Raw genomic sequence first — 24,097 nt, 5'->3', positions numbered from 1 at the left:
GTTCATTGATTGCTTTCTCACATGTGCCTTGACCGCAGGCCTTCAGCAGACCAAGCAACCCCCTACTGGAGCCAGCGACCTTGGGTCCAAGCTGGTGAGCTCTTTGCTCAAACCAGATGAGCCCGTGCTCAAGCTGGCGACTTCGGGGTCTCGAACCTGGGTCCTTCTGCATCCCAGTCCGATGCTCTATCCACTGCGCCACCACCTGGCCAGGCTAAAAAAATTTTTTTTTAATCTAAAAAAATTTTGTTAATTCATTTTAGAGAGGCAGGGTGGGGGTGGAGAGAAGGATGGGGGAGGAGCAGGAAGCATCAACTCCCTTATGTGCCTTGACCAGGCAAACCTGGGGTTTCCAACTGATGACTTCAGCATTCCAGGTTGAAACTTTATCCACTGCATGACCACTTGTCAGGCCTTGTTGGTCGGTTCTTGTATGTGCCCTGACTGGGTATCAATGCTCTAACCAACTGAGCTACCACGCCGGGACTTAAGGTAAGTTTTAAGTAAAGATAGTTCAAGCCCTACCTGAGTAGCTTAGTTGGTTAGACCATCATCCTGATACATCAAGGTTGTAGGTTTGATCGCCAGTCATGGCACATACAAGAATCCACCAATGAAAGCATAAATAAGTGGAACAACAAATTGCTGTTTCTCTCTCTTTCTCTCTCTCATCAATAAAAAAAAAAAAAAAAAAAAAAAAAAAAAAACCCTAAAAACTAGAGATCAAAAACAGGCTGGGCGTGGTGGCGCACGCCTGTAGTCCTAGCTACTCAGGAGGCTGAGGCAGGAGGATCGCGTGAGCCCAGGAGTTCTGGGCTGTAGTGCGCTATGCGGATTGGGTGTCCGCACTAAGTACTGCATCCCGGGAGCAGGGGACCACCAGGGTGCCTAAGGAGGTGTGAACCAGCCCAGGTTGGAAACAGGAACAGTAAATGTTCCAGACACTGAGCTTTAAGACATTATTTCATCTTGAGAGTTTTTCCAACTTTACAGAAGAGAAACCAAGGCTTTGAGGGGTTCATTAGGACTAATTAGCAGTAGCCAGCAGAGCAGACTTTCAGTCTCTGGTTCCAGAGTTTTTCAACTACTTACTGGTTACGCTACCTCCCAGGAGGATCTTCAAGACTGACCAACTTCTCTATTTTTTTCAGACCTCCACTGTCTGAGACAGCACTACTTCCTCCTTAACACTGAAAGAGTGCAGAGAAATTGGAAATACTTTAATTTTTTTTTCCTTTTTTTTTTTTTTTCATTTTTCTGAAGCTGGAAACGGGGAGAGACAGTCAGACAGACTCCCGCATGCGCCCGACCGGGATCCACCCGGCACGCCCACCATGGGACGATGCTCTGCCCACCAGGGGGTGATGCTCTGCCCATCCTGGGCGTCACCATGTTGCGACCAGAGCCACTCTAGCGCCTGAGGCAGAGGCCACAGAGCCATCCCCAGCGCCCGGGCCATCTTTGCTCCAATGGAGCCTTGGCTGTGGGAGGGGAAGAGAGAGACAGAGAGGAAAGCGCTGCGGAGGGGTGGAGAAGCAAATGGGCGCTTCTCCTGTGTGCTCTGGCCGGGAATCGAACCTGGGTCCTCCGCACGCTAGGCCGATGCTCTACCGCTGAGCCAACTGGCCAGGGCCGGAAATACTTTAATTTAGTTGACCAGACTACAGAGTTCTCTTGACCCACTAAAGTCTCCCAACAGAAGTGGATGATCTGGATTTTTGACTCTCAGTGTTTGTTGGGTCTTAGCGTCATCAAGAAGGAAGAAATTTGTTAATACAGTACCTTATTAAGGCACCAGCTTATTTTAGCCAGGGTTCCTCTTCTCAGTGACTCTAGAAGGAGTTTTTCGTTCCTTTTCCCATCTACCACTCTCCCGCTTTCCCTGCAACTGCAGTTGAAGCTGTATAATTCATAATTCTATTGGCCTTTTTGGGGACTCCCCCGACTTCTATTCTCCTTGAAAATGGCTTTTTTTTTTTTTTTTTTTTGTCAGAGAGAGGGGTAGATAGGCAAGAGATGAGAAGCATAAATTCTTTGTTGCAGCACTTTAGTTGATCATTGACTGCTTTCTCATATGTGCTCTGACCAGGAGGTTACAGCAGAGTGAGTGACCCCTTGCTCAAATCAAGCCAGTGCGACCTTGGGCTCAAGCTGGTGAGCCTTGCTCAAACCAGATGAGCCTGCGCTCAAGCTGGTGACCTCGGGGTTTTGAACCTAGGCCCTCAGCGTCCCAGTCCAACGCTCTATGCACCACTGCCTGGTTAGGCGAAAATGGCCTTTTTTATTTTATTTATTATTATTATTATTTTTACAGAGACAGAGAGAGAGTCAGAGAGAGGGATAGACAGGGACAGACAGACAGGAACGGAGAGATGAGAAGCATCAATCATTAGTTTTTCGTTGTGCGTTGCGACACCTTAGTTGTTCACTAATTGCCTTCTCATACGTGCCTTGACCGCGGGCCTTCAGCAGACTGAGTAACCCCTTGCTCGAGCTAGCGACCTTGGGCTCAAGCTGGTGAGCTTTTTGCTCAAACCAGATGAGCCCTCGCTCAAACTGGCGACCTCGGGTCTCGAACCTGGGTCTTCCACATCCCAGTCCGACGTTCTATCCACTGCACCACCGCGAAAATGGCCTTTTTTAAAAGAACAAAACAGTGAACTCTGTGTTATGCCCTTACCAATCACAGCCATTGTGATTGTGGGGAAATCACTAACCATCTGCTTATCTCTAACTTCACCCTACACATCTGCCTGGGAATATTAACAAAGCCTGCCTGTGGAGAAACCACTGGGTGTGTCTGTATAAACATTTCCCCCAACAACAAATGGTTAACAACTGGAAAAGAGCTAGCTGCAATCTAACAAACCTTTACTTGCAGTCCTGTCCAAAAAAAGTATTACTATAATCTTTGTTGAAGGCTTCTTAGGTGTCCTCCCAGCATACCCACCTGAATTAAACCTGTAGACGGCACTTGTTTGCTGAAGGTGAGCAACTCAGTTTGATAAGGATTAATTACCTAAGAGGCTCTCGACCTTAAGATAAAGGGCAAGACCAAGTTGAGCTACTGCTAGAGACCTCCTCCTCACTTTCTTTGCCCCCAAGTATCCCATGGGTGATAGGAATGAGTGGGAAGGAAGGAAAACTGTTTATTTTGCAAATAGTGATGAGGCCCAACTCTTACTTAACCCGACAATGGCAAAAAGTCTTTCCTACTTAAAAATAAAACAAACAAGCTGTGCTGCCTTTTTCTATACCTGCAGAGAGCCAGATGCCTGTGGGACCACATCTGGTGGTGCCAGTATGGAAGACATTTAAATATATATTAATATAGCCTGAAAGACTTAAAACGGCTTTAGACCTGATGAAGTTATGGTAAAGATCTTCCTGGTATCAGTGGTCTGAAAATCTAAAACATCTGAACAAAACTGGTATCATAATAAAGAATATTTCCCAGTGACTGGAATGCAAGTGGGTGATACCAAATTAACAAATCTCTGTTGTTTGTGAGAGGTTGCAGCCAGCTACTATAGGATGCTGGACTCCTATCTGATAGAGTAACTATGCAAGCTGTTGATCCTTTCTATATTTCAAGTGTCTGTCTTTAAAATGTGTGTAATGCTACCAGGCACTTTTTAGCTCATCTCCTAAGGATGTTGTGAAACAAAGGACAGAACGTCTGTAAAACACCCTGATTTCTCATATAGAAAAACCTAGTGTGATAATAATACCTCGGATTTACATAGTGCCTTTATGCTAGAGTTCAAACCTTGATAGAAATAGGTTTTGTTTTCTGGGTTTTTTAAAGGTTTTATTTATTGATTTTAAAGAGAGAAGAGATGGAAAGGGAAGTGGGGAAGCAGAAAGCTTCAACTCATAGTGGTTGCTCCTCCTATGTGCCTTGACCCGGGACATATGAAGCTCAGCGTTCCAGGTCGACCCTTCATCCACTGCGCCACCACAGGTCAGGGGGTATCGGTCTTTCAATTGTTTTCCCCAAAGTCTTCCTAAAAGAGTTGAAGGTTGTTTATGGAAGTCGTATCATTCTCTCCATGCCTTTTCTCTCTCCTCCATACCCGCATCCCAGGAATCAGAGGTGAAAGAGTGGGAAAACCAGGGCTGGGAGAAGAAAGCCCTGTGGGAAACTTCTCAGCAAGAGCGCAGCGAAGCCAATATTGCGGACCCGGATGCGTAACGCCCAAGCCACAGTCCTTGACGGGATTTATAATTTAAACGGGCCCCAGAGCGCGAGATTGGCTGGGGGAATGCCCTGATCGTGGTTGGACTGCTCGCATGGCGTTGCTCAGATACCTCTGGCCGGGCCCCGTCGACGTCCACTGCTTGCTAGTCCGTCGGGCAGCTGTCGAGCCGCAGGAGCCCGTTCGTGGGCAGGGCTGGCGCGCCTCGGGCGGCCGCTGCCCCGTCGCTGACCCTCGCGCGAAGCTGCGCGCACCGAGGAGACATCTTCCCGGTCGGGCCTCCCGCGCCCGCCTCGGCCCGGGGCAGCGAGGCCGACCCCGGACTGGGGGGCGGCCCACGCACCCCTCCGTGGGGGGCGCCCCGACTCGCCGGGGGCGGGGTCACGTCCCACCCGGGCCGCCGGGGGCACCGGCGCGGCGGAAACCTGAATGTGGCCGATGAACGGGGGCTTCCAGGGCCACCTCCCCGGGCGCCTCGGGCCAGCGGTGGGCGCGCCAGCCGCCGCCGCCCTCGGGCCGTCGCGGAGACCACTCCTGTGCCTGGTACCTGTGGACGCCCTTGTCAAGCGCTTGGAACACCCCCACCGGGGAGCCGAAACCGGGAAAGACATGTTCCTCCCGTTTCCTGCCCCTTCGGAGCGGCGAGGAGTGGGTGAGGCGGGGTCAGGCCGCTGCACCGAGGAGCCCCCGGGCCGAGGGCGGACGGGCCCCGCCGCGGGGGTGCGGGGCCTGCCCGGGGATGGCGGGCAGGCCGGCCTCGGCCCACCGGCGGCCGCAGGAGAAGGGCAGCAGGCGGCAGTGCGCCCCCTCCCCGCGCCCCCTCGCCCTGGGCAGGCCCGAGCGGGGCGCCCAGGTCGGGCCAGTCGGGCCCAGCGGCCTGACCCCGGGAGAGCCGACTTGGAAGCGGGCAACGGCTTCCCTGGCCCAGGCCGCCCGGCCCTTAGACTGTTTGACTGTGACGGGCCCGACTGGGGTAGGAGGCGGTTGCGGGAAAACTGGGCGCTTCTCCCCACTGCTGGGGGGGCTGTTGTGCTTTGTGGGGGGTCGGGGGTCACCACCCTCCCAGGAGAGGTGGGGGAGGGCCGGCGGCGCAGCTGGCCGGCTAGGGGCGGGGTCACAAGCTTAGTGTTTGTGTGTGAATGTGTGGTTCCAACGAGGGCCGAGGTGGGGGCGGAGAGCGCGCGCGGAGGAGGAACCGCGGCTTGCGCGCAGGCGCGAGCAGCGGGCCGGGCCCGACTCGGGAAGGAGGCTGGCGGGGAGTGGGGGCGGTGGGCCTGCGGGAGGGCCAGCAGCCTGATGCGGGGGGGGCGGGGAGCCGCGTCGGTGTCGCCGGGCGCGGGCGTTTCGAGGCCGACGCATCCGCGCGTGCGCGCGCTGGCGGAGTGTCCGCGTAGAGGAAAGTGACGCGTGCGCGTTCACGTGCGCCCGGGAGAGCGGTAAGAAGCGTAGGGAGGCTTGAAGGGGAGTGGGGGGTGGAGAGGCGAGCCGGAGGAGGGGTGGGGAGGCGGCGCCTGCGCAGTGTGCCGCGGAGGAGCTGTGTGTATGTGAGAGTCTGACGGGTTCAAAATGGCGGCGGCTGCTTCAGCGGCTCCTCCTGTGTGAGGGAAACAACACCCCTCCCCGGCAGCGGCGGCGGCAGCGGCGGCTGCGGCTCGCAGAGCACCTTCCCGGGGCCTGGGCCTGTCGCCACTCTGTCTGTTCTGGGCAGGGGGCGCTCCGGGAGGAGGGGCAACGCCAGGGGGGCCCATCCCCCGGAATCCCTCCTCTGCGACTGGGGAGTAGCCGGGGGCTCGTCCCGTAGCGCGGAGCCCGGGCTGAGGGGGAGACGCGAGGGGAGACCGGGCCCCCAGGCCGGCGCGCGGCGCCGCTCCCGCCCTCTCCGCCCCCCGGGGCCGAGGCCCGCGTTCCGGGGGGCCGGGGCGGCGCGGGGAGCCTCGGGCCGGCCGGTCTCAGCTGATCGGCCGCCGCTCCCGGGCTCCGGAGGCGGCCGGGCGGCTGCTGGGCGAGGGCACGGCGAGGTGGGCGCTCCCGGCGCCGGGGCCGGCTTGGGCTCGGGCTGCTGACCGCTGCGGGTCCGGGGGAGGCGGGGGCGCCCGGGCTGGGCGCCGAAGGGTCGCGCTCCCCTCTCCTGACGCCGCCGACTCCCGGGCTCCGAACCCAGAAGAGGAGGTTTGATTCAGCAACTGTTTCCTCTCTTCTCCGGGTCTCTCTGACCCTCTCTGGATATTGGGTTTATCCACGGAAAACGCCGAGGACGACGTTTGGGATTTAATTTTTTCCTCTCAGTTTTTGGAATCTTTTACTTCTCACTTGGACAACTCACGAGCAAAAATCCCCGGTGAGATTTCCTTCTGCAGCCCTCCCCCCACCTTGAAAGTTTAGTTCGCTGTGTTATCTATAAAGACTTAATGTAAAGTTTCTATTTCTTTTTCCGATGGGCGAACCATTGAAACGGCTTTGCCAGGGAGAGCCCGGCGCGATCTGTCCTTTTCCCTCCCCGGCCCTGGCTGCTCCTAAGCCCGGGCGACCCTCGGCCAGGGGCTGCAGACGCGGTTTCTCTCCCGACTTGAGGCCAGGGCTCCCTCCGGAATGGCCCTGCCGCGAACTGTTCTTAGCAAACTGTGTCATCGGGTCCTTGGGTCTCGTAGCACTTTTTTGAAAGGATGCTGTTAACGTGGCCGTAATGTAGTTAGAAAAAGAAAACAAATCTGCATTCCCTATGGAAGCCATTATCCATAAGAATATTTAGAAAAAAGAAACCTTTTTTGGTATTATGGATCGATCCTCGAGCAAACCTGTCTTTATTTAATTTCTGGGAAAGATGTATTTTACTTATATATGTATACGTAGAACCAATTATTACTTTATTCGTAAGGCTCTGATGGAATTTTTGTCCCTGATTTGCAACTCTCTTGAATTTGTTTCAGAGTTGTACACATCTTGGGTTGGAGTGGAGGGTTGGTTTGGGATGAAAAGATCCGGGGAGTCTAGGAAGGAAGGCGACAATTGTCGCCTTCTAGAGGAGAATGGGAAATTGTTTTGAAGTCTTTCTTCAGATCCTAATTTCTTGTCCTCTTTTTATATGGTTAATCTGCCCTTCTTTCATTTACCAGTTTGAGAGGACTAATTTGGTTAGGATTTGGATTAGTCTAGTGTCTGCTTCACCTGGTCGGCTCTCTGGAGGTAAAAGTCCTGCCCCCTCCAACACCCCCCCCCTCCCGGGTGCTAATGCTGCCTTGAAGGGGGAGCCTTGCTAATTGTATTCTGTGGGGAGAAACAAGTGGTGTGGCCCGACCACAGGGAACTGAAACCAGCATCTCCTTTGGCCTAGGCCTGGGACTGTTGTAATGCGATTAATGTTGGTCATGACATGGAACCACTTGCCCAAGAGCAGAGATCCCAAACTGATGAAGAGGAATCAGATATCCCAGAGAGCCTTTAACTTACACTTATTTTAAACACTTCTTGCTGTGAAAAGAAAACTTGAGTTTGAGTTCTCATCTCTGCTCATATCATTATTCTTAGTGTTGCAATCAATCTGGTTCCTAAGGAGGAAGAGGAAGGCAGCCCTGGAGTGGTTTCTTTACAGTAATTTCAACTTAAGAGTGAGAGATGGAACCCGAAGAAGAAAGGATTCGTTACAGCCAGAGACTGGTTAGTATTTTCCTTGTCTTTTTTTCCTCCAATTTTGAAGTAGAATAACTATAGTGTTTCTATTTATGAACATACTCTGATTACAACTTTTCAGGGAGAGAAGGTATATCACTAACTCATTTGGGTTTTATCCAAGTTGTTAGAGCCTTAATATTCATCCTGTTTGGAGTTATACGTAGCCTTTAACTTTTTAGAAACCATTGTAGTCAGGATTTTGTGGATTACAACGTGACAAGGATTCCTAATTTTGCAATACTGACATTGTAATAATTTGAATTAAGTTAGATTAAAATGTAAATTTCAGAGGCAAAACTGAGGAAGGATTGATTAATATAATTTTTTTAAGATTATGGTGTGACAATTTGTGGCCCTGAGCTAAGGAGTAGAACTAGGGAGTCTTTTTTTTTTTTTTTTTTAACAACACTTTCATAGGTTTGGGGGTTTGATTGAGAAAAGATAGAATACTGCACGCTGATGAAGTTCTGTATTTTGTATTTCGGAATGGATGTCTGGTATCTTGAAGGAAATTTTTCCTTAGTAATGGTCTGGAGGGAATTAGCTTGTACTATGTGCATATGAATCCTTGCTCCTGTAGGCCCTGCTTTCCTCTCAAGGGTTCCCTACTGGAGTTCAAGAATTTGATTTTGTTTCCTTAGTCAAAGAGAGCTTTTAATATTCTTACCATGTATTTATTTCAGAAATTTGAATTTGTGTTTGTATAGTGGGATTTGAGGAAAGCCGCAGAATTGTATGTATTATGTGAAATTTGGTGGGCTGAAAGACCTACAAGATCACTAGAGGAATTTATGGTGGTTTTATTTGGCTCTGCGTTTTTAGACTTAGTTTGGAGGAGATAAAGAGTAATTCTTTAATCCATTTTCTGATGACTTCCACTCTTTTTGAGAAAAGATTACTTTTTTTTCCTTTGATGGGACTGTTAAAAGGATGTAGAGTATATTGGGAAGTATATTCAGCAGGCCTATGTTCCAGCAAGCTTTATTTCAGAGATTTGCCTCTTTTCTCCCAACCCATGTATTAAGATTATAATTCTTTATCTCTAACTTTTAGGAGTAAAGTGTATCAGTAGTAGAGTTTTATACATTTAGAATTTATTTTTGTTTTGACCTTTCTCGAATTAAACTTACTTTGGGAAAAAAGAAAGAGAATGCTTATTATATCAAGTTTATAGAATTGTTGACCCTGTTTCATAAATATCTGAGGGATATTGGGATCCAATCTTTCAAAGGAAGAGCCTTTCATCAAGGAAAGTTTTCCATTTTTTTAACAAGGTAGTAGTAGGGAGATACAAGGTATCTGTGATTTTGGTCCTGGTAAGATTTTTTGTTATTAATTATAATGATTGCTACCTGTTGTTGCACACATAACCCCTTTCCTTATTTAACATTTTTTTCTCTTGGTTCATGTGCATTTGTAGCCATGTTAGGTAAAAAGGTACATCAGATATGTTGGGGAATCTTAGAATTTTGGGTAATTTTCAGTTTAGGGTGACTGATACCTATTTTCCTTTCTGAGATTACATGACAAAATTATATCTGAAGTGAAAATCTCTTCTATAACATAACTTTTGCTATGAGCGCATATTGTTGGCTTATTTATGTGGCAGTTTGCCTGCCAAACTTTTGTTCTCTCTTCATTGAGTACTTGCATTACAGAATTCTCTACTGATTAACTTAGATCTTATTTGAGGAATTTTAAGGCTAACATAAAGGCATAAAGGCTAATCTGTATAGTAGTGTGTGTGTGTGTGTGTGTGTGTGTGTGTGTATGTGTGTATATATTTTAAACCCTGTATCTCCCTTTAAAGTAGGTCAAAGTATAGAACTTAGGTTTGTTTTGTAGTAATTGGCCGTGGAACATAAAGCTTGAAAAAGAGATAAAACAACAGGTTTACTAATTTGGCCTAGTAATTAAATTTTATGTTGGTGTCATATAGTATGTATTTATTTAGTTGAATTGAATCACATAGTACATTGACTATCGTGGTACTGACTGTTAACTTCATGTTGTTTTGGAGGACAGTACCTAAATGGTCATCCCTCTGTAGCATACCGTTAAAATAGCCTCTTGGGAGAGAAACGTTGTACTATTAAAAGTCTTGCGCCTGGCCTGACTAGGCGGTTGCGCGGTGGCACAGTGGATAGAGCGTCAAACTGGGATGCAGAGGACCCAGGTTTGAGACCCCAAAGTCGCCAGCTTGATTGCGGGCTCATCTGGTTTGAGCAAGGCTCACCAGCTTGGACACAAGGTCACTGGCTTGAGCAAGGGGTTACTCGGTCTGCAGAAGGCCCGCGGTCAAGGCATATATGAGAAAGCAATCAATGAACAACTAAGGTGTTGCAACGAAAAACTAATGATTGATTGATGCTTCTCATCTCTCTCCATTCCTGTCTGTCTGTCCCTGTCTGTCCCTCTCTCTGACTCTCTCTCTGTCCCTGTAAAAATAAATAAATAAATAAATAAGAAAAAAAAAGGTCTTGTGTCTAAACTCATTTCAGAGCAAAAATGATTTTTTAAAATTGATTTCAGAGAGAGGAAGGGAGAGAGAGAAACATTGATTTGTTCTTCCACTTATTTATACATTCATTGGTTGATTCTTGTATATGTCCTGACTGGGGATCAAACCCGCAACCTTGGTATTATCAGGAAGACACTCTTAACTAACGGAGTTACCTGGCCAGGGCAAGAATGACTTTTTTGTACTCAGGACCCTTTACCTATCTTTAAAAAAAAAGTTGTATTTTTTCAGTTTTACTCATTTTTTAGGAAGAGTAGAAGAACAGACAGAAAGGGGTTGGGGGGGGGGAGAAGGGGGAAACATCAACTCATAGTAGTTGCTTCCTATATGTGCCTTGACCCAGCAGGCCTGGGGTTTTGAACTGGGGAACTCAGCGTTCCAGATGTACACTTGATCCACTGTGCTACCACAGGTCAGGTAAAAGTTGTATTCTTACTAATAAGAATGCTATTTGTGATTTTACCTACATAGCTTTTTCAGGCACACAGGATGAATTTGGTAATAAAATTTTGATATATGTTTATATCATCTTTATGCCAAGTCATTAAAAAAAATCAGAAATAACTAGTTTTAAAAATTAGCTTGTCTTTTACCAAACTGTTATTTACCTATTATATGTTGAAGAGAATTGTACCTTTGAAGATGATGTGCATGTGTAGATTTGGAGCACAAACTCTACTTTCTGGAACCAGGAAACTTAGTTTGCAGCGTAAGAAATGACATGGGAAGGCTCTTGTAAATGACACTGTTTGGCTTTTTAAAGCAAGACCTAGACTTTTTTTTTTTTAAATGAAAAGATTGGTAGGTTTAGTGTATGAATTCCTAGAACAAAGCCTGATAGATCTCCAAGTCAGTCTATACCTCAAGAGAGGGACAGAAGCTTCAGTTTTGGGGATGGGTGGATATTTGGTTTTCCTGAGATAAAGATGGTTTGTTTTTGTATTTTAATAAATTTAGATGTAGGATCATATTGAAAAACATTGACAGGTCCTAAAGATGGAACTTTTTTCCCCTCTCATTTGGTTTCAGGAGCCAAAGTGTTGGAGTAGTTTTGGATGTTTGTGACTTTATTTATATTTAAATATTCATTTATTGGGACTATTCAATATGATGTCTTACAGTTTCTTAGTCTAAATGTTAGTTAAGTCCTTAGCAATTATAATTGATGATCTTTTAGGTTTTTGAAGTCACACCGATTCTGAGTAATTCTTATTGTATAGAAAATCAAGGGCGAAATAATGAGTGTTTAAAGTAAATGCTGCCTGGGCCCTGGCCAGTTGGCTCATTGGATAGAGCATCAGCCCCGCATACGGATGTCCTGAGTTTGATCCCTGGTTAGGGCACACATGAGAACCAACCATCTGCTGCTTTTCCCCTCCCTCCCCTCCTTCTTGCTCTCTTCTTCAGCAGCCAGTGGCTCAGTGGCTCAATTGGTTCAAGCTTCAGCCCCGGGCGCTGAGGATAGCTCAGTTGATTCAGGCACGGGCCCTAGATGGGGGAGGGGGCTTGTTGGGTAGATTCAGGTGAGGGCCCAAGCGGGAGTCAGTCTCACTATCTCACCTCCTCTCACTTAAAAAAAAAAAAAGGAAATGCTGCCTGGCCTGCGGTCATGCAATGGATAGAGCAGGGGGGTCCCCAAACTTTTTACACAGGGGGTCAGTTCACTGTCCCTCAGACCGTTGGAGGGCCGGACTATAAAAAAAAACCTATGAACAAATCCCTATGCCTGCACATATCTTATTTTAAAGTAAAAAAACAAAACAGGAACAAATACAGTATTTAAAATAAAGAACAAGTAAATTTAAATCAACAAACTGACCAGTATTTCAATGGGAACTATGGGCCTGCTTTTGGCTAATGAGATGGTCAATGTGCTCCTCTCACTGACCACCAACAAAAGAGGTGCCCCTTCTGGAAGTGCAGTGGGGGCTGGATAAATGGCCTCAGGGGGCCGCAGTTTGGGGACCCCTGGGATAGAGTGTTGACCTGGAACACTGGGGTCGTTGGTTCAAAACCCTGGACTTGCCTGGTCAAGGCACATATGACAAGCAAGGCACAATTAAAGTGAAGCTACTATGAGTTGATACTTCTAGCTCCCATCCCCCTCTCTGTAAAATCAGTAAAAAAAAAAAAAAAATCTTAAAAAAATGCTTAAGATTTCTATGCTAAGTAGTATGATGACCTCCATTTTTAATTTGGGACATTTTTTTTTTTTTGGCTAGGGGGGAGCTTTTTTCATTTTTATTGGGAAAGATGACCTTTGTTATACTGGACTATAATATCTGCCTTAAACTTGTATGGTAAAATTCACTAGCCCTTGCCAAAGGCAATTGTAGAAACAAATGAACACCTAAATCAATGTCAAAGAAAGTAAAGAAGTTTTTTACTTCAGGGTAAAAAGTTACGTAACCTGAAATTTTCTTTTCCTCTTGAATTTACCTAAGCCTGAAGCGTTATTTGAAAGGGGGGGGGGGGTGTTGATTTATTTAGGATTTATTTTGCTTGTCAATCTTGATGATGAGATTAAGAGATATTCTAAAGGATATTATTACATCATTGGGTGTTCAGTCCTGTTAATGTGCCTTATGTATGATTTTCTCTGAAATAGTTCTGTTATCATTATCTTTGTAAGAAACTGAGAGCACTGAAGCCATGATGATATTCTCACCTTTCTTTGGGTTACCCTTGAAATTGTCTCCCCATATTCCACAATTACCAGATTATCCATTTTATAAACAGTCCCACTTATTTTTTTCCCATTGGTTTGAGGTGGAGGGGTGGGAGGGAGAGAGAAGCATCAACCCATTGTTCCACTTAGTTCCCATTTTAGTTGTGCATTCACTGGTTGCTTCTTGTACGTGCCCTCCTGTGACCTTGGTGTGCTGGGATGATGCTCTTTTCACTGAGCCACCCGAACAGTACCACTTTGAATAACCCCACTCTAAGGTCTTTTGACCAGGAATGGACTAGGCAAAATAAAATCCTCAATTAAAAATTTTTTTATTGATTGATTTTAAAGAGAGAGAGAGGAAGGGAGAGAAAGAAAGAGACAGAAACATCGATCTGTTCCTGTATGTGCCCTGACCAGGGATCAAACCCACAACCTTTGTGTATTGGGATGATGTGCTATCCAACTCGGCCATCTGGCCAGGGCAAAAATCCTCATTTTAAGCCATTTTTTTCTAGCATGAAAGTGTCATATTGTTACCAACTAGGAAAAAAAGTATAGATGGTTTAGAATGTTGAATTTGCTTATTTGTAATTATTTCATTAGCCTTAACAATTTCAGTCTGTGGAGGAGTACATTGTTCTGAGTGTGTCAGCCTCCTTCCTGATGATGTAGGGAAAACTTGCCCATTTTTGGGTGATTCAAAATGCAGATAATGAGGTAGCTAATTCTTTATTTTTACATCAGTTGTATTTTGGGGACCCAGTGTAAGGGCTATATTTAAACTCTTATCATTTTCTCTTGTTTTATCTTGCTGAGCACTAACAATTTACTACTATACTTAAATTTGTGTATATCTCTCCATTAGCATAAACTCCTTGAGAGTTAGGACTTTTGTTGTTGTTGTTTATGGTGTATTTTGGATGCTTTGAATAGTGCCTGATACATAGAAAGTGTGCAGTAAGTATTTGTTTATGTTGTTGGAAGTCTTGATACTTTTTTGTACTACCAGCTTTCTTGAGTGCTAGGAATAGACCATCAGAATTGAGGAGAGGTTGGTGTACAGGGAGGAGCAAAAGATCTGAATATTATGTTTGTGGTGCACATAAGAACCAGAAGGTCTAAACTATAACAGATAAAAACTTATGCTTAATACATACGCTAGATGAACACATTTATAATGTTTGAGTCATTAGAAAAAAATAAGAAAATGTCTAGTTAAATTTAAAAGCTCAGTCTGAATTTTTAAGTTCTTCTACCTCTAATGTCTGAACACTGTCAAGGTTTTTGCTGATTCTTAGACAACCTTAAAGTTGTGAAGCTGTAAGTAATGGTATTTTTGTTATTCTCAAGTATTGGTTTTGGCCATTAAGTCAGAGAATTGATATATTTACTAGACCATGCTGAGGGACATACTTTTTTTTTTTTTGTATTTTTCTGAAGTTGGATATGGGGAGGCAGTCAGACAGACTCCTGCATGCGACCGACCAGGATCCACCCAGCACGCCCACCAGGAGGCAATGCTCTGCCCATCTGGGGCGGTGCTCTGTTGCAACCAGAGCCATTCTAGCACCTGAGGCAGAGGCCACAGAGCCATCCTCAGCACCTGGGCCAACTTTGCTCCAATGGAGCCTTGGCTGCGGGGGGAAGAGAGAGACAGAGAGGAAGGAGAGGGGAAGGGGTGGAGAAGCAGATGGGTGCTTCTCTTGTGTGCCGTGGCCGGAAATCGAACCCGGGACTCCTGCACGCCAGGCTGATGCTCTACCACTGAGCCAACCGGCCAGGGCTACATTTTTTATTTTATATCCTTAAATTTTTTTCTCCTTGGGAAATGGACATCCTTAATCAGGTTCATTAATTTGCTGTTTATTTTATTTTGGAATAGTACTTTTTATTTTGCATTGTGCTTTCACATTAACAAAATTCAATTAACATTTAGCATGTATCAAATGCTAGGTTAGGTCCTTTCATGTATGTTACCTCAAAGCAACCCTGTAAGGTAAACTGTATAGTTTTAAAGTTGAACTTTTTTTTTTTTGGAAATGGAAGCTTGGGGAGGGGTCTTGCTTGACTTGCCCATGATCACATTTGGTCAGGGGTAGAACCAGACATTGAATCCCGTGTTTCTTCTTTCACACCATACCATCTCTCTTGTGATGCATTTTATACAGAAAACAAGTGATACTCATTTCTGTTGTAGGAAGTTGTAGACTAAGTACTTTCTCTTTTTGAGACTACTTTATAATTTTCTTTTCTAACAGGTGCCTGCCTAACATCCTAAATGAAATATAGCTTTAAATATTTGATAGCCATTATTTAATCATGTTTTTAAAAAGATGGGCACATTCTTTTTGTGAACTTTGCATTTGTTGCACTTAATCTATTAAAACACTAGTATCTGTGTAGTTTGTATATATGTCAAGCCTTTTATTTATGCATGCCACTCATATCACTGTTTTCTGTTTTAAATTTTAGGTACTTGGGGGTTTTCTCTATCTGTGAGTACTTGGTAAAAACTAAAACCATAAAGATAAAAGGCAGCAGATAGTGACCAAACCTGGTTTTGGCAAATACAGTGGTGAAGGCCTCCTTCAGGTAGGTAGAGAGGAGGAGGGAAGAGGGTGGCCTTGTAGGAGGTAAAGACAGAATAAGCCGTACTGTGGAGTGGGAAGCCTGTATGGTTTATTCTGAAGACAGCCATTAGATCAGTAGGATTAAAGTAAAAGATTTATTTTGGGAGGGAGGTGCTGTTGATAATGTTGGGCACACATTTTAAATAATTATGAAAGCCATGTATGGAAAATAGAGAGCCATAGTTGTAATTTATTTTTAATAGGACAGTAATTGATCATAGTTTTAGGAGTAATCATTTTGCAGTTTTAGATCAGGGAGGTTGTCTAGAAGAATACCATAATAAGTTACCTCTTAAGGTGAAAGGTACTGAGACTCTAGGGCAGTGGTTCTCATCGTGTGGTCCTCTCACTAGCAGCATAAGCATTATCTTGGGTATCTGGGAACATGTTAGTAATGCACATGCTTGGGCCCTGCCCCATACTTGACTAAATCAGAAATTCGAGTTAGGGCCCAGCAAAATGTGTTCTTACAAGCCAGGTGATTCTGATGCCTACAGAAGTTTGAGAACCATGGCTCTGGGCTACAAGTAGTAGAAATGGAAAGTAAGGGACGGAAATTAGATATGTTGACAGTGAAGTACTGCTAAAACTTGGTGACTGGTGGATAGCAGTGTATTATAATAGAAAAGAATGCTCGATTAGGGATCACAAGCCCCAAGTACTAGCGTCACCTCCATCACCAACTGTGGGTTTGAACAAGAGAACTGACATGTCATTGAGGGAGTTATAAGTGATTTCTGAGGATTTTGGAGGCAAAGGCAATTGAGTTGAGGTAGACTCTGGGATTAAATCTGAGTTACCAGGAAGATCAGAGGGAGGGATTTTTGAAAGGTGGGCGTGTGAGAGAACATGGGTGGATGTTTTAGACCAGGGGTAGTCAACCTTTTTATACCTACTGCCCACTTTTGTATCTCTGTTAGTAGTAAAATTTTCTAACTGCCCACCAGTTCCACAGTAATGGTGATTTATAAAGTAGGGAAGTAACTTAACTTTATAAAATTTATAAAGCAGAGTTACAGCAAGTTAAAGTATATAATAATAATTACTTACCAAGTACTTTATGGATCCAAGTTGGATTTTCACTAAGTTTGGCAGAATAAATCTTTATAAAACAACTTACTATAGTTAAATCCATCTTTTTATTTATACTTTGGTTGTTCCACTACCGCCCACCATGAAAGCTGGAACCGCCCACCATGAAAGCTGGAAAGGTAGACCAGGTTGACTACCATTGTTTTAGACAGTTGAAACATTTATTTAAAGTAGGGTTCCTTCCTGTTTGACCTATGGTGGCATAGTGAATAAAGTGTCAACCTGGAGTGCTGAGGTCACTGGTTTAAAACTGTGAGCTTGCCTGGTCAAGACACATACAGACAGCAACTATGAGTTCATGCTTCCCACTCTTCCCCCCTCTTTCTCCTCTCTCTAAAATGAATAAATAAAATCTTTAAAATAAATCAGGGTTTCTTAACTGGGTGTGATTTTTATCCAGTCAAGAAATAGTCAAAAATATTTGGAGAGGCCCTGACCGGCTGGCTCAGTGGTAGAGCATCAGCTCAGCATGTGGAAGTCCCGAGTTTGATTCCTGGTCAGGGCACACAGGGAAGCGCCCATCTGCTTCTCCACCCTTCCCCTTCTCCTTTCTATCTCTCTTCCCCTCCCGCAGTCAAGGTTCCATTGGAGCAAAGTTGGCCCAGGTGTTGAGGATGGCTCCATGCCCTCCACCTCAGGCGCTAGAATGGCTCCGGTTGCAATGGAGCAGCGCCCCAGATGAGCAGAGCATCACCCTCCCTAGTGGGCTTGCCAGGTGGATCCAGTTGGGCACATGCGGGAGTCTGTCTCTCTGCCTCCCCGCATTTCACTTCAGAAAAATACAAAAAAAATATCTGGAGACATTTTTGATTGTCTTATTAGGGGAGTAGTTACTGGTATTAGTGAGTAGGGTCTAGGAATGCTCCTAAAACATCCTAAATGCACAGATCAGCTTCTTACAACAATGAATTATCTAGCTCAAAATGTCAATAGTGTGAAATTGGAAACCAGTAGATAGGTTTTATGTACACTTCCATCCTGTTTAGCTACTATTCATCTTAGAATTTTAAGTCTACCACAAAACATCTCCAAAGTGCTATTAAATTGTGTTTCTTAGGGCTTTGCCCAAAGTAAGCATATAAAGTATTTTTATTTGTTGAATTTTTACAAAACTAACTTCATGGTTGTGGCAAATCCTCTCAAACTAGTTGCAGATTTATTACTCCTTTTAACTTACCTTAAAATCAATTTATTTGGGTAACCGAAGTAAGCATTCACTGTCTTGAGATCAATAATTAAGAAATTCAACAAGAAATTTTCTTTTGATATTCTCTTTGAAGGATAGAAAAGTGGAATAAAAGCTGCAGTTTTGATGTGAGCAAATATTGAAATATTTTGAATTGCCCTGCAGCTGAATACCCCATGACCATTCCTGAGTAACGGCTGCATGAGCTGGTTGTAGCCCTCAGTGGGAATTCAAGGTAGCCTGGATTACGGAGCAGTAATCTGGCCAACTCACTCTTTATTCTGACAGTGACCTAAAGAGAATGTAGATTTGTAAACATAATGATCATTTTATAGTGCTTTTAAGCTTCCAAAGCACTTCCGGTTTCTTGTGTCTTTTGATCATCTTAACCTTCTGATCATATAAGGAGTTGCAAGAACTCTGGAATGGTGCTACCAGGTAGAACAATTTCAGAAGGTGCCAGTCACATATCTTAATCTATGTGAAAGACACCCTTGGAGTTGTGCAGTGTACAAAAATAATAATCACCCTTCTGGGGTAGGTAAAATAAAGGAAAAGTCACCCTGTATATTTGTAACTTTGGGAGGATGAGCCCAATCTGATGGATAACAGTACATATTGAATGTATACTATGTGCTTGGCCCATACATATATTAACTAATTTAATTCTCAACAGCTCTTTGAGGTAGGTTCTAATTCCCATTTTACTGATTTGGAAACTGAGATGTAGTACAGTTAAGTAACTCATCCGAGCCTATCCAGTTAAGAAGGGAAAGAGCCAAGATTCAAAGGCATTCTGGTTCTCAAGCCTACAAAGCTGTACTGCCACTTCTTTGACTTTGTTGGAGGACAGTTTGCAAATGTTTTGCTGATGAGTTTGGGGTGTTCCCCATGTCATCTTTTCTCATTCAGGAGATTTATTCACTTAAATGTTGGTTGAATGCTTACACTGTGCCAGGCACTTTGCTTGGGTCTTGCTTGTTAGACTTAGAAAGACTGTACTGTGGTTTCAGATGTGCTGAATGCTTTCAAGAAATAAAGAGGGTGATAAAATTGTTGTATGGGCCCTGGCCGGTTGGCTCAGCGGTAGAGCGTCGGCCTGGCGTGCGGGGGACCCGGGTTCGATTCCCGGCCAGGGCACATAGGAGAAGCGCCCATTTGCTTCTCCACCCCCACCCCCTCCTTCCTCTCTGTCTCTCTCTTCCCCTCCCACAGCCAAGGCTCCATTGGAGCAAAGATGGCCCGGGCGCTGGGGATGGCTCCTTGGCCTCTGCCCCAGGCGCTAGAGTGGCTCTGGTCGCAGCAGAGCGACGCCCCGGAGGGGCAGAGCTTCGCCCCTGGTGGGCGTGCCGGGTGGATCCCGGTCGGGCGCATGCGGGAGTCTGTCTGACTGTCTCTCCCCGTTTCCAGCTTCAGAAAAGGAAAAAAAAAAAAAAAAAAAAAGATTGTTTTATGGTAAGTATGACTTATTGAGATTGGGCAATCGATAAAGGCTTCCTTTGAAGATGGCACTTTGTAACTTCACTGAAACTTGAGTGATGAGGAGCCGATTTTGTGAGGTTCAAGGACTTAAGGGAACAGATCTGGGTCAGCAGAGATCTAAGTAGAGGGACCAGCTAATGCAGAGCCCTGTGGTAAGGATGAGAAGATACTGCAAGCACTTAACCATGTGTCAGACACCATGCAAGGCTCTTGGGATACAGGGATAAGCAAGACAAGCATTGTCCCTCTCATGAAGCTTACAGTCTGGTGTGGGGGGGTCAGGCATTAAATAAATACTTACACTGCTGATGTTAATTACAGTTACACAGAGGAGTAAAGGTAAATACAGGATGCAATGAGGATATGTAATAGGGTGACCTAATCTAAACTTCAGGAGTGGAAGAAGGTATCAGATAACACCTTTCCTAAGAAAGCCTTTAAAGCTGAGACCTAAAGGATGACTAAAGTAGCTAGGTGTAACAGAGCAGTGATTAGCATATTGCAAAAACTAAGGTTTGAAGGAATCCGACATATTTGAAAAATCTGCCAATCACAACCAAAAAAGTCCATTGTAATTGGAGTGAAGAAAGTGGAGGAGAAAGTTAGTTTTGACAAGGTTGTTAGGGGTCAGTCCAAGTAGGTCTTTATCCTGAAGGCGAAGTTCAACAGAGGAGTAATATACTTGGACTGATACCAGCTGGCTGCAGTTAGAGAAAGGTCCAAAGAGAAAGCAAGAATGGATTTGGTGAGACCAATTAGGAGGATACTGCAGAGGTTCAGGTAAGATGTGGTGGTCTAGTGGAGAATGCTAACAATAGAATTAGAGAGGTTTTGAAAAATATAGGAAATAGAATCATAGAATTTTGGTTCATTGACTGTATGGAGGGTGAGGTTAAGGAAGGTACATACAAGCATGACGCCCCAGTTTTTCTCACGTGGGTGGCTTGTGGTATAGTCCTTTTACTGAGATAGTGCACACTGAAGGAAGAGCAGTTTTGGAGACTGAGAGAAATAGCATAAGTTCAGTTTTTATTAAGTTTGGACGGTTGGATGTGGGGTGTCTGTAGAACTGTTGAGCAGGTAAGTGTGATTCTGGGCCTGAGGAAGGACTTACTGGCATGCAGCTGGGTCTCCTTGGTATGTATACGGTAGTTGAAGTTGGGTAAACAGAGTGACTTACTAAGGGAGTAAGAGAGTACCACAGAGGTGTGAGGAAAGTCAAGAGAATAGTTGTGTCTTGGAAACCAAGGGACTGTGGTGCTTACTGTTTATTAGGCACTGTTGTTGTATTTAGTGTTTTTACTTATATAATGCTCATAACTCTCTGAAGTAGATGTTTTTACTATCAATATAATTTGTCTAAAACCACTGGATAGTAACTGGAGAAGTTGGTTTTTGAACCCAGGTTTGTCAGGCTCCAGTTTAAGTGAGTGGAGGGGAGATAGAGAGACAGATTCCCGTCCCGCATGCATTGTGACCAGGACCTACCCAGCCACTCCATCTTGGGCCAATGCTCAGATTAATTGAGCTATCCTCAGTGCCTGAGGCTGACGCTCAGACCAACCGAGCTATCCTCAGTGCCTAGGCCTATGCTGGAACCAGTAGAGCCACTGGCTATGGGAGGGGAAGAGAGAGAGAGGAAAAGAGAAGTAGAATGGTCGCTTCTCATGTGTGCCCTGACCTGGGGATCAAACCCCATCAACTGCATGTCGGGCCACTGAGCAAACCAGCCCAATCTCAAGAAGTCATACCTATCATACAACAATTTTATCACCCTCTTTATTTCTTGAAAGCATTCAGCACATCTGAAACCACAGTACAGTATTTCTAAGTCTAACAAGCAAGACCCAAGCAAAGTGCCTGGCACAGTGTAAGCATTCAACCAACATTTAAGTGAATGAATCTCCTGAATGAGAAAAGATGACATGGGGTGTTAACACCACAAACTCATCAGTCAGGGCCCAGATTTTATTCTTTTTTTTTTCTTTTTTTTTTTTTTTTTTGCATTTTTCTGAAGCTGGAAACGGGGAGAGACAGTCAGACAGACTCCCGCATGCGCCCGACCGGGATCCACCCGGCACGCCCACCAGGGGGTGATGCTCTGCCCCTCCGGGGCATCGCTCTGCTGCGACCAGAGCCACTCTAGCGCCTGGGGCAGAGGCCAAGGAGCCATCCCCAGTGCCCGGGCCATCTTTGCTCCAATGGAGCCTTTGCTGCAGGAGGGGAAGAGAGAGACAGAGAGGAAGGAGGGGGGTGGGGGTGGAGAAGCAAATGGGCGCTTCTCCTATGTGCCCTGGCCGGGAATCGAACCCGGGTCCCCCGCACGCCAGGCCGATGCTCTACCGCTGAGCCAACCGGCCAGGGCCCAGATTTTATTCTTAACCTTTTGAATGGTGAGTTTTTTTCATGCTCGCTGACCTCCAGGAGTGTTATTTTTTCAAAAAGTGAAATTAGTTCCAGTTCCAGTTTTATTAACTTAAAATGTTTGATAACCAATTTATGGAAACAAGAAGAACATTTGCCTTTTTTTCATGTTAATCGTACTCTGGATGGTCAGTAGCCACGAGTATGTACATGAACTTTTGTACTACTAAGGGTTAAACACTTTATACTGATAATGTTTCAAAGAGGAGGGAGTAGTCAGCTGAGATCAGTGCTGCTCAGAGGCTGAGTATATTGAAGACTGAGATTGTCATGGATTTGGCAACATAGAGTTTATTGGTGACTTTAAACAGGAGTTATAGTGTTATTTGGGGCAGAAGACATTCTTCAGAATAAACCTGAGGTTACACAGAGACAATGAATGAAGCAAAGTTTGGCTGTGAAGAGAGAAGGGGTGCAAATCATAGTTTAAGTGCAAGATCCGAAGAAGTTTCTCTTGGGTTTTTGTTTATGTTTTGTTTTGTGTTAAGATGGGTGTGACCACTACATTTATTTGTTATTGGCATTATCAACTATAACTCCTTCCTCTCTTATCCTCCATAATTTAGTCAGTTGCTAAGACTTGCTGCATTTTTATATTATGGTTCCCACTGCCACTCTTATTACTGACTCAGTCTGAACTATTGTTATAGCCTAGTTCTTAAGAGTTTTTTTTCTGGGTATCTTTCCCATTATTTCTTAGTTTGAGGATAACAGAGGAAGAAATAATAGTTAATAATGCCATTACCAAAATAAATGTAGTAGTCATACCCATCTTAAAACAAAAAACATAAAACTGGTTCACAAACCATATATTTTAGTTATTTCCATGAATACTTAATTTTTCTCTAGTACTTTTACTTTATACTTGTTCAAGTCAAAAGTTAATACTACACTGCTCACAAAAATTAGGGAATCAGGGAACGTGCTCCAGTACTTTCAGTCTTTTATAGTACATTTTCACCAATGAAATAAAAGTTGGTTTTGCATCTCATTTGCATAATCAAACAACTTTCTTTGACTTGTCATTTGCTTTTCTAATGTTCTTGTTTAATAAAAAAAAATCAAATGCTTTTTTTTATCATTTCATATTCATTTTAAAATATTCCCTAATTTTTGTGAGCAGTATATAATTCTTATCAACTTAGTTTTTTAAGCTCTTTCTCAGTTTATACCTCTCTGTTTGTAATGTTAACCCATGTTGTCTTCTGTATCTTTTATAAAAATATTAGGTACTATTCCAAACATTATGTTGTGGGGACAAACATCTGCAGACATCCATTTACATCTGTCCCTTATTTATTTTTACCAGTTCTTTATATGTGATACAAAATTCTTCCATATTCTATAATTTAAAAATTCCATAGAGAAGCATTGTTAAAGGTATTTATAATTCTAAATGTATTTCTTGAATTTCTTCCTTTATGGAATCCATGCAGCCACTGGTAACGGCACATCTGGGAAAGACCCTGCTGATACTAGTGCCATCCTAAGTCAAGTTGGAACTTTGAGGGACTCTCAGTTACCAGCCATGAGCTAAGGAACTAACTCCCTTGGGTAAAAGTAAAATAGGAATTTTTAGCATCATGCCCAAATGTCAAATTGGAGGTGGTAGTGGTTTTATGCCTGGGAAGGCATCACATCTCTAGGCCTCTCAGCCTTTCCTGTATCAGAACAGCTTTCTCTCTTATTTTTCATAGATTGAGAGTTTTCTGATCACCTAACTACTTAATTTGATGAGAGACTTCTTTTTAAGACCCAGGTGAAAACAGAAAAACTGTTGGCTCAAATTTCATGATCTTATTCTATTGTAATAGTCATTTGAATGGCTTATGTATACCTCTAATGAGAATAGAATGGCAAGCTGATACATGTCTATTTGATTCAAAATCTGTTCATTTCACAAACATTTGATACAGGACTTTAAACTGTGTGCACTGGCTTAGGTGTGAAAATCTATTCAGTTTCTGATATGGAGAGGTTCCTTTGGATATAATGCTTTTTTTTATTAAAAATTTTTGTGGTGCCTGACCAGGTGGTGGTGCAGTAGATAGAGTGTCACTGGGACACAGAGGACCAGGTTCAAAACCCCGAGGTTGCTGGCTTGAGTGTGGGCTCATCTGGCTTGAGCGCGGGCTCACTAGCTTGAGTGTGGGGTTGCTGGCTTGAGTGTGGGTTCATAGCCATGACCCCATGGTCACTGGCTTGAGCAAGAGGTCACTTGCT

General features: G+C 44.4%; 1 protein-coding gene across 6 annotated transcripts in view; it reads left to right on the top strand.

Moving 5' to 3' along the window:
* The first annotated feature begins 5,555 nt into the window (after window positions 1–5,555).
* Window positions 5,556–24,097, top strand: part of KDM2A (lysine demethylase 2A) — a 111,107-nt gene continuing 92,565 nt past the window's right edge. The window contains exons 1-2 of one of the 6 annotated variants that reach the window (XM_066344782.1): window positions 5,556–5,635; window positions 7,725–7,853. In XM_066344782.1, coding sequence (XP_066200879.1) covers window positions 7,812–7,853 — 42 coding nt within the window. In that variant the 5' untranslated portion in view covers window positions 5,556–5,635; window positions 7,725–7,811. Of the gene's footprint in view, window positions 5,636–5,672; window positions 6,538–7,724; window positions 7,854–15,532; window positions 15,556–15,584; window positions 15,653–24,097 lie in introns of those variants that run through there. The other 5 variants (XM_066344791.1, XM_066344737.1, XM_066344811.1 and 2 more) reach the window with 5 other exon arrangements.

This window comes from Saccopteryx leptura, chromosome 1 (assembly GCF_036850995.1).
Source record: "Saccopteryx leptura isolate mSacLep1 chromosome 1, mSacLep1_pri_phased_curated, whole genome shotgun sequence".
In the NCBI taxonomy this organism is placed as follows: domain Eukaryota; kingdom Metazoa; phylum Chordata; class Mammalia; order Chiroptera; family Emballonuridae; genus Saccopteryx; species Saccopteryx leptura.
The sequence above is the reverse complement of the archived record's forward strand: the minus strand, read 5'-3'. Positions and strand labels throughout refer to the sequence as shown.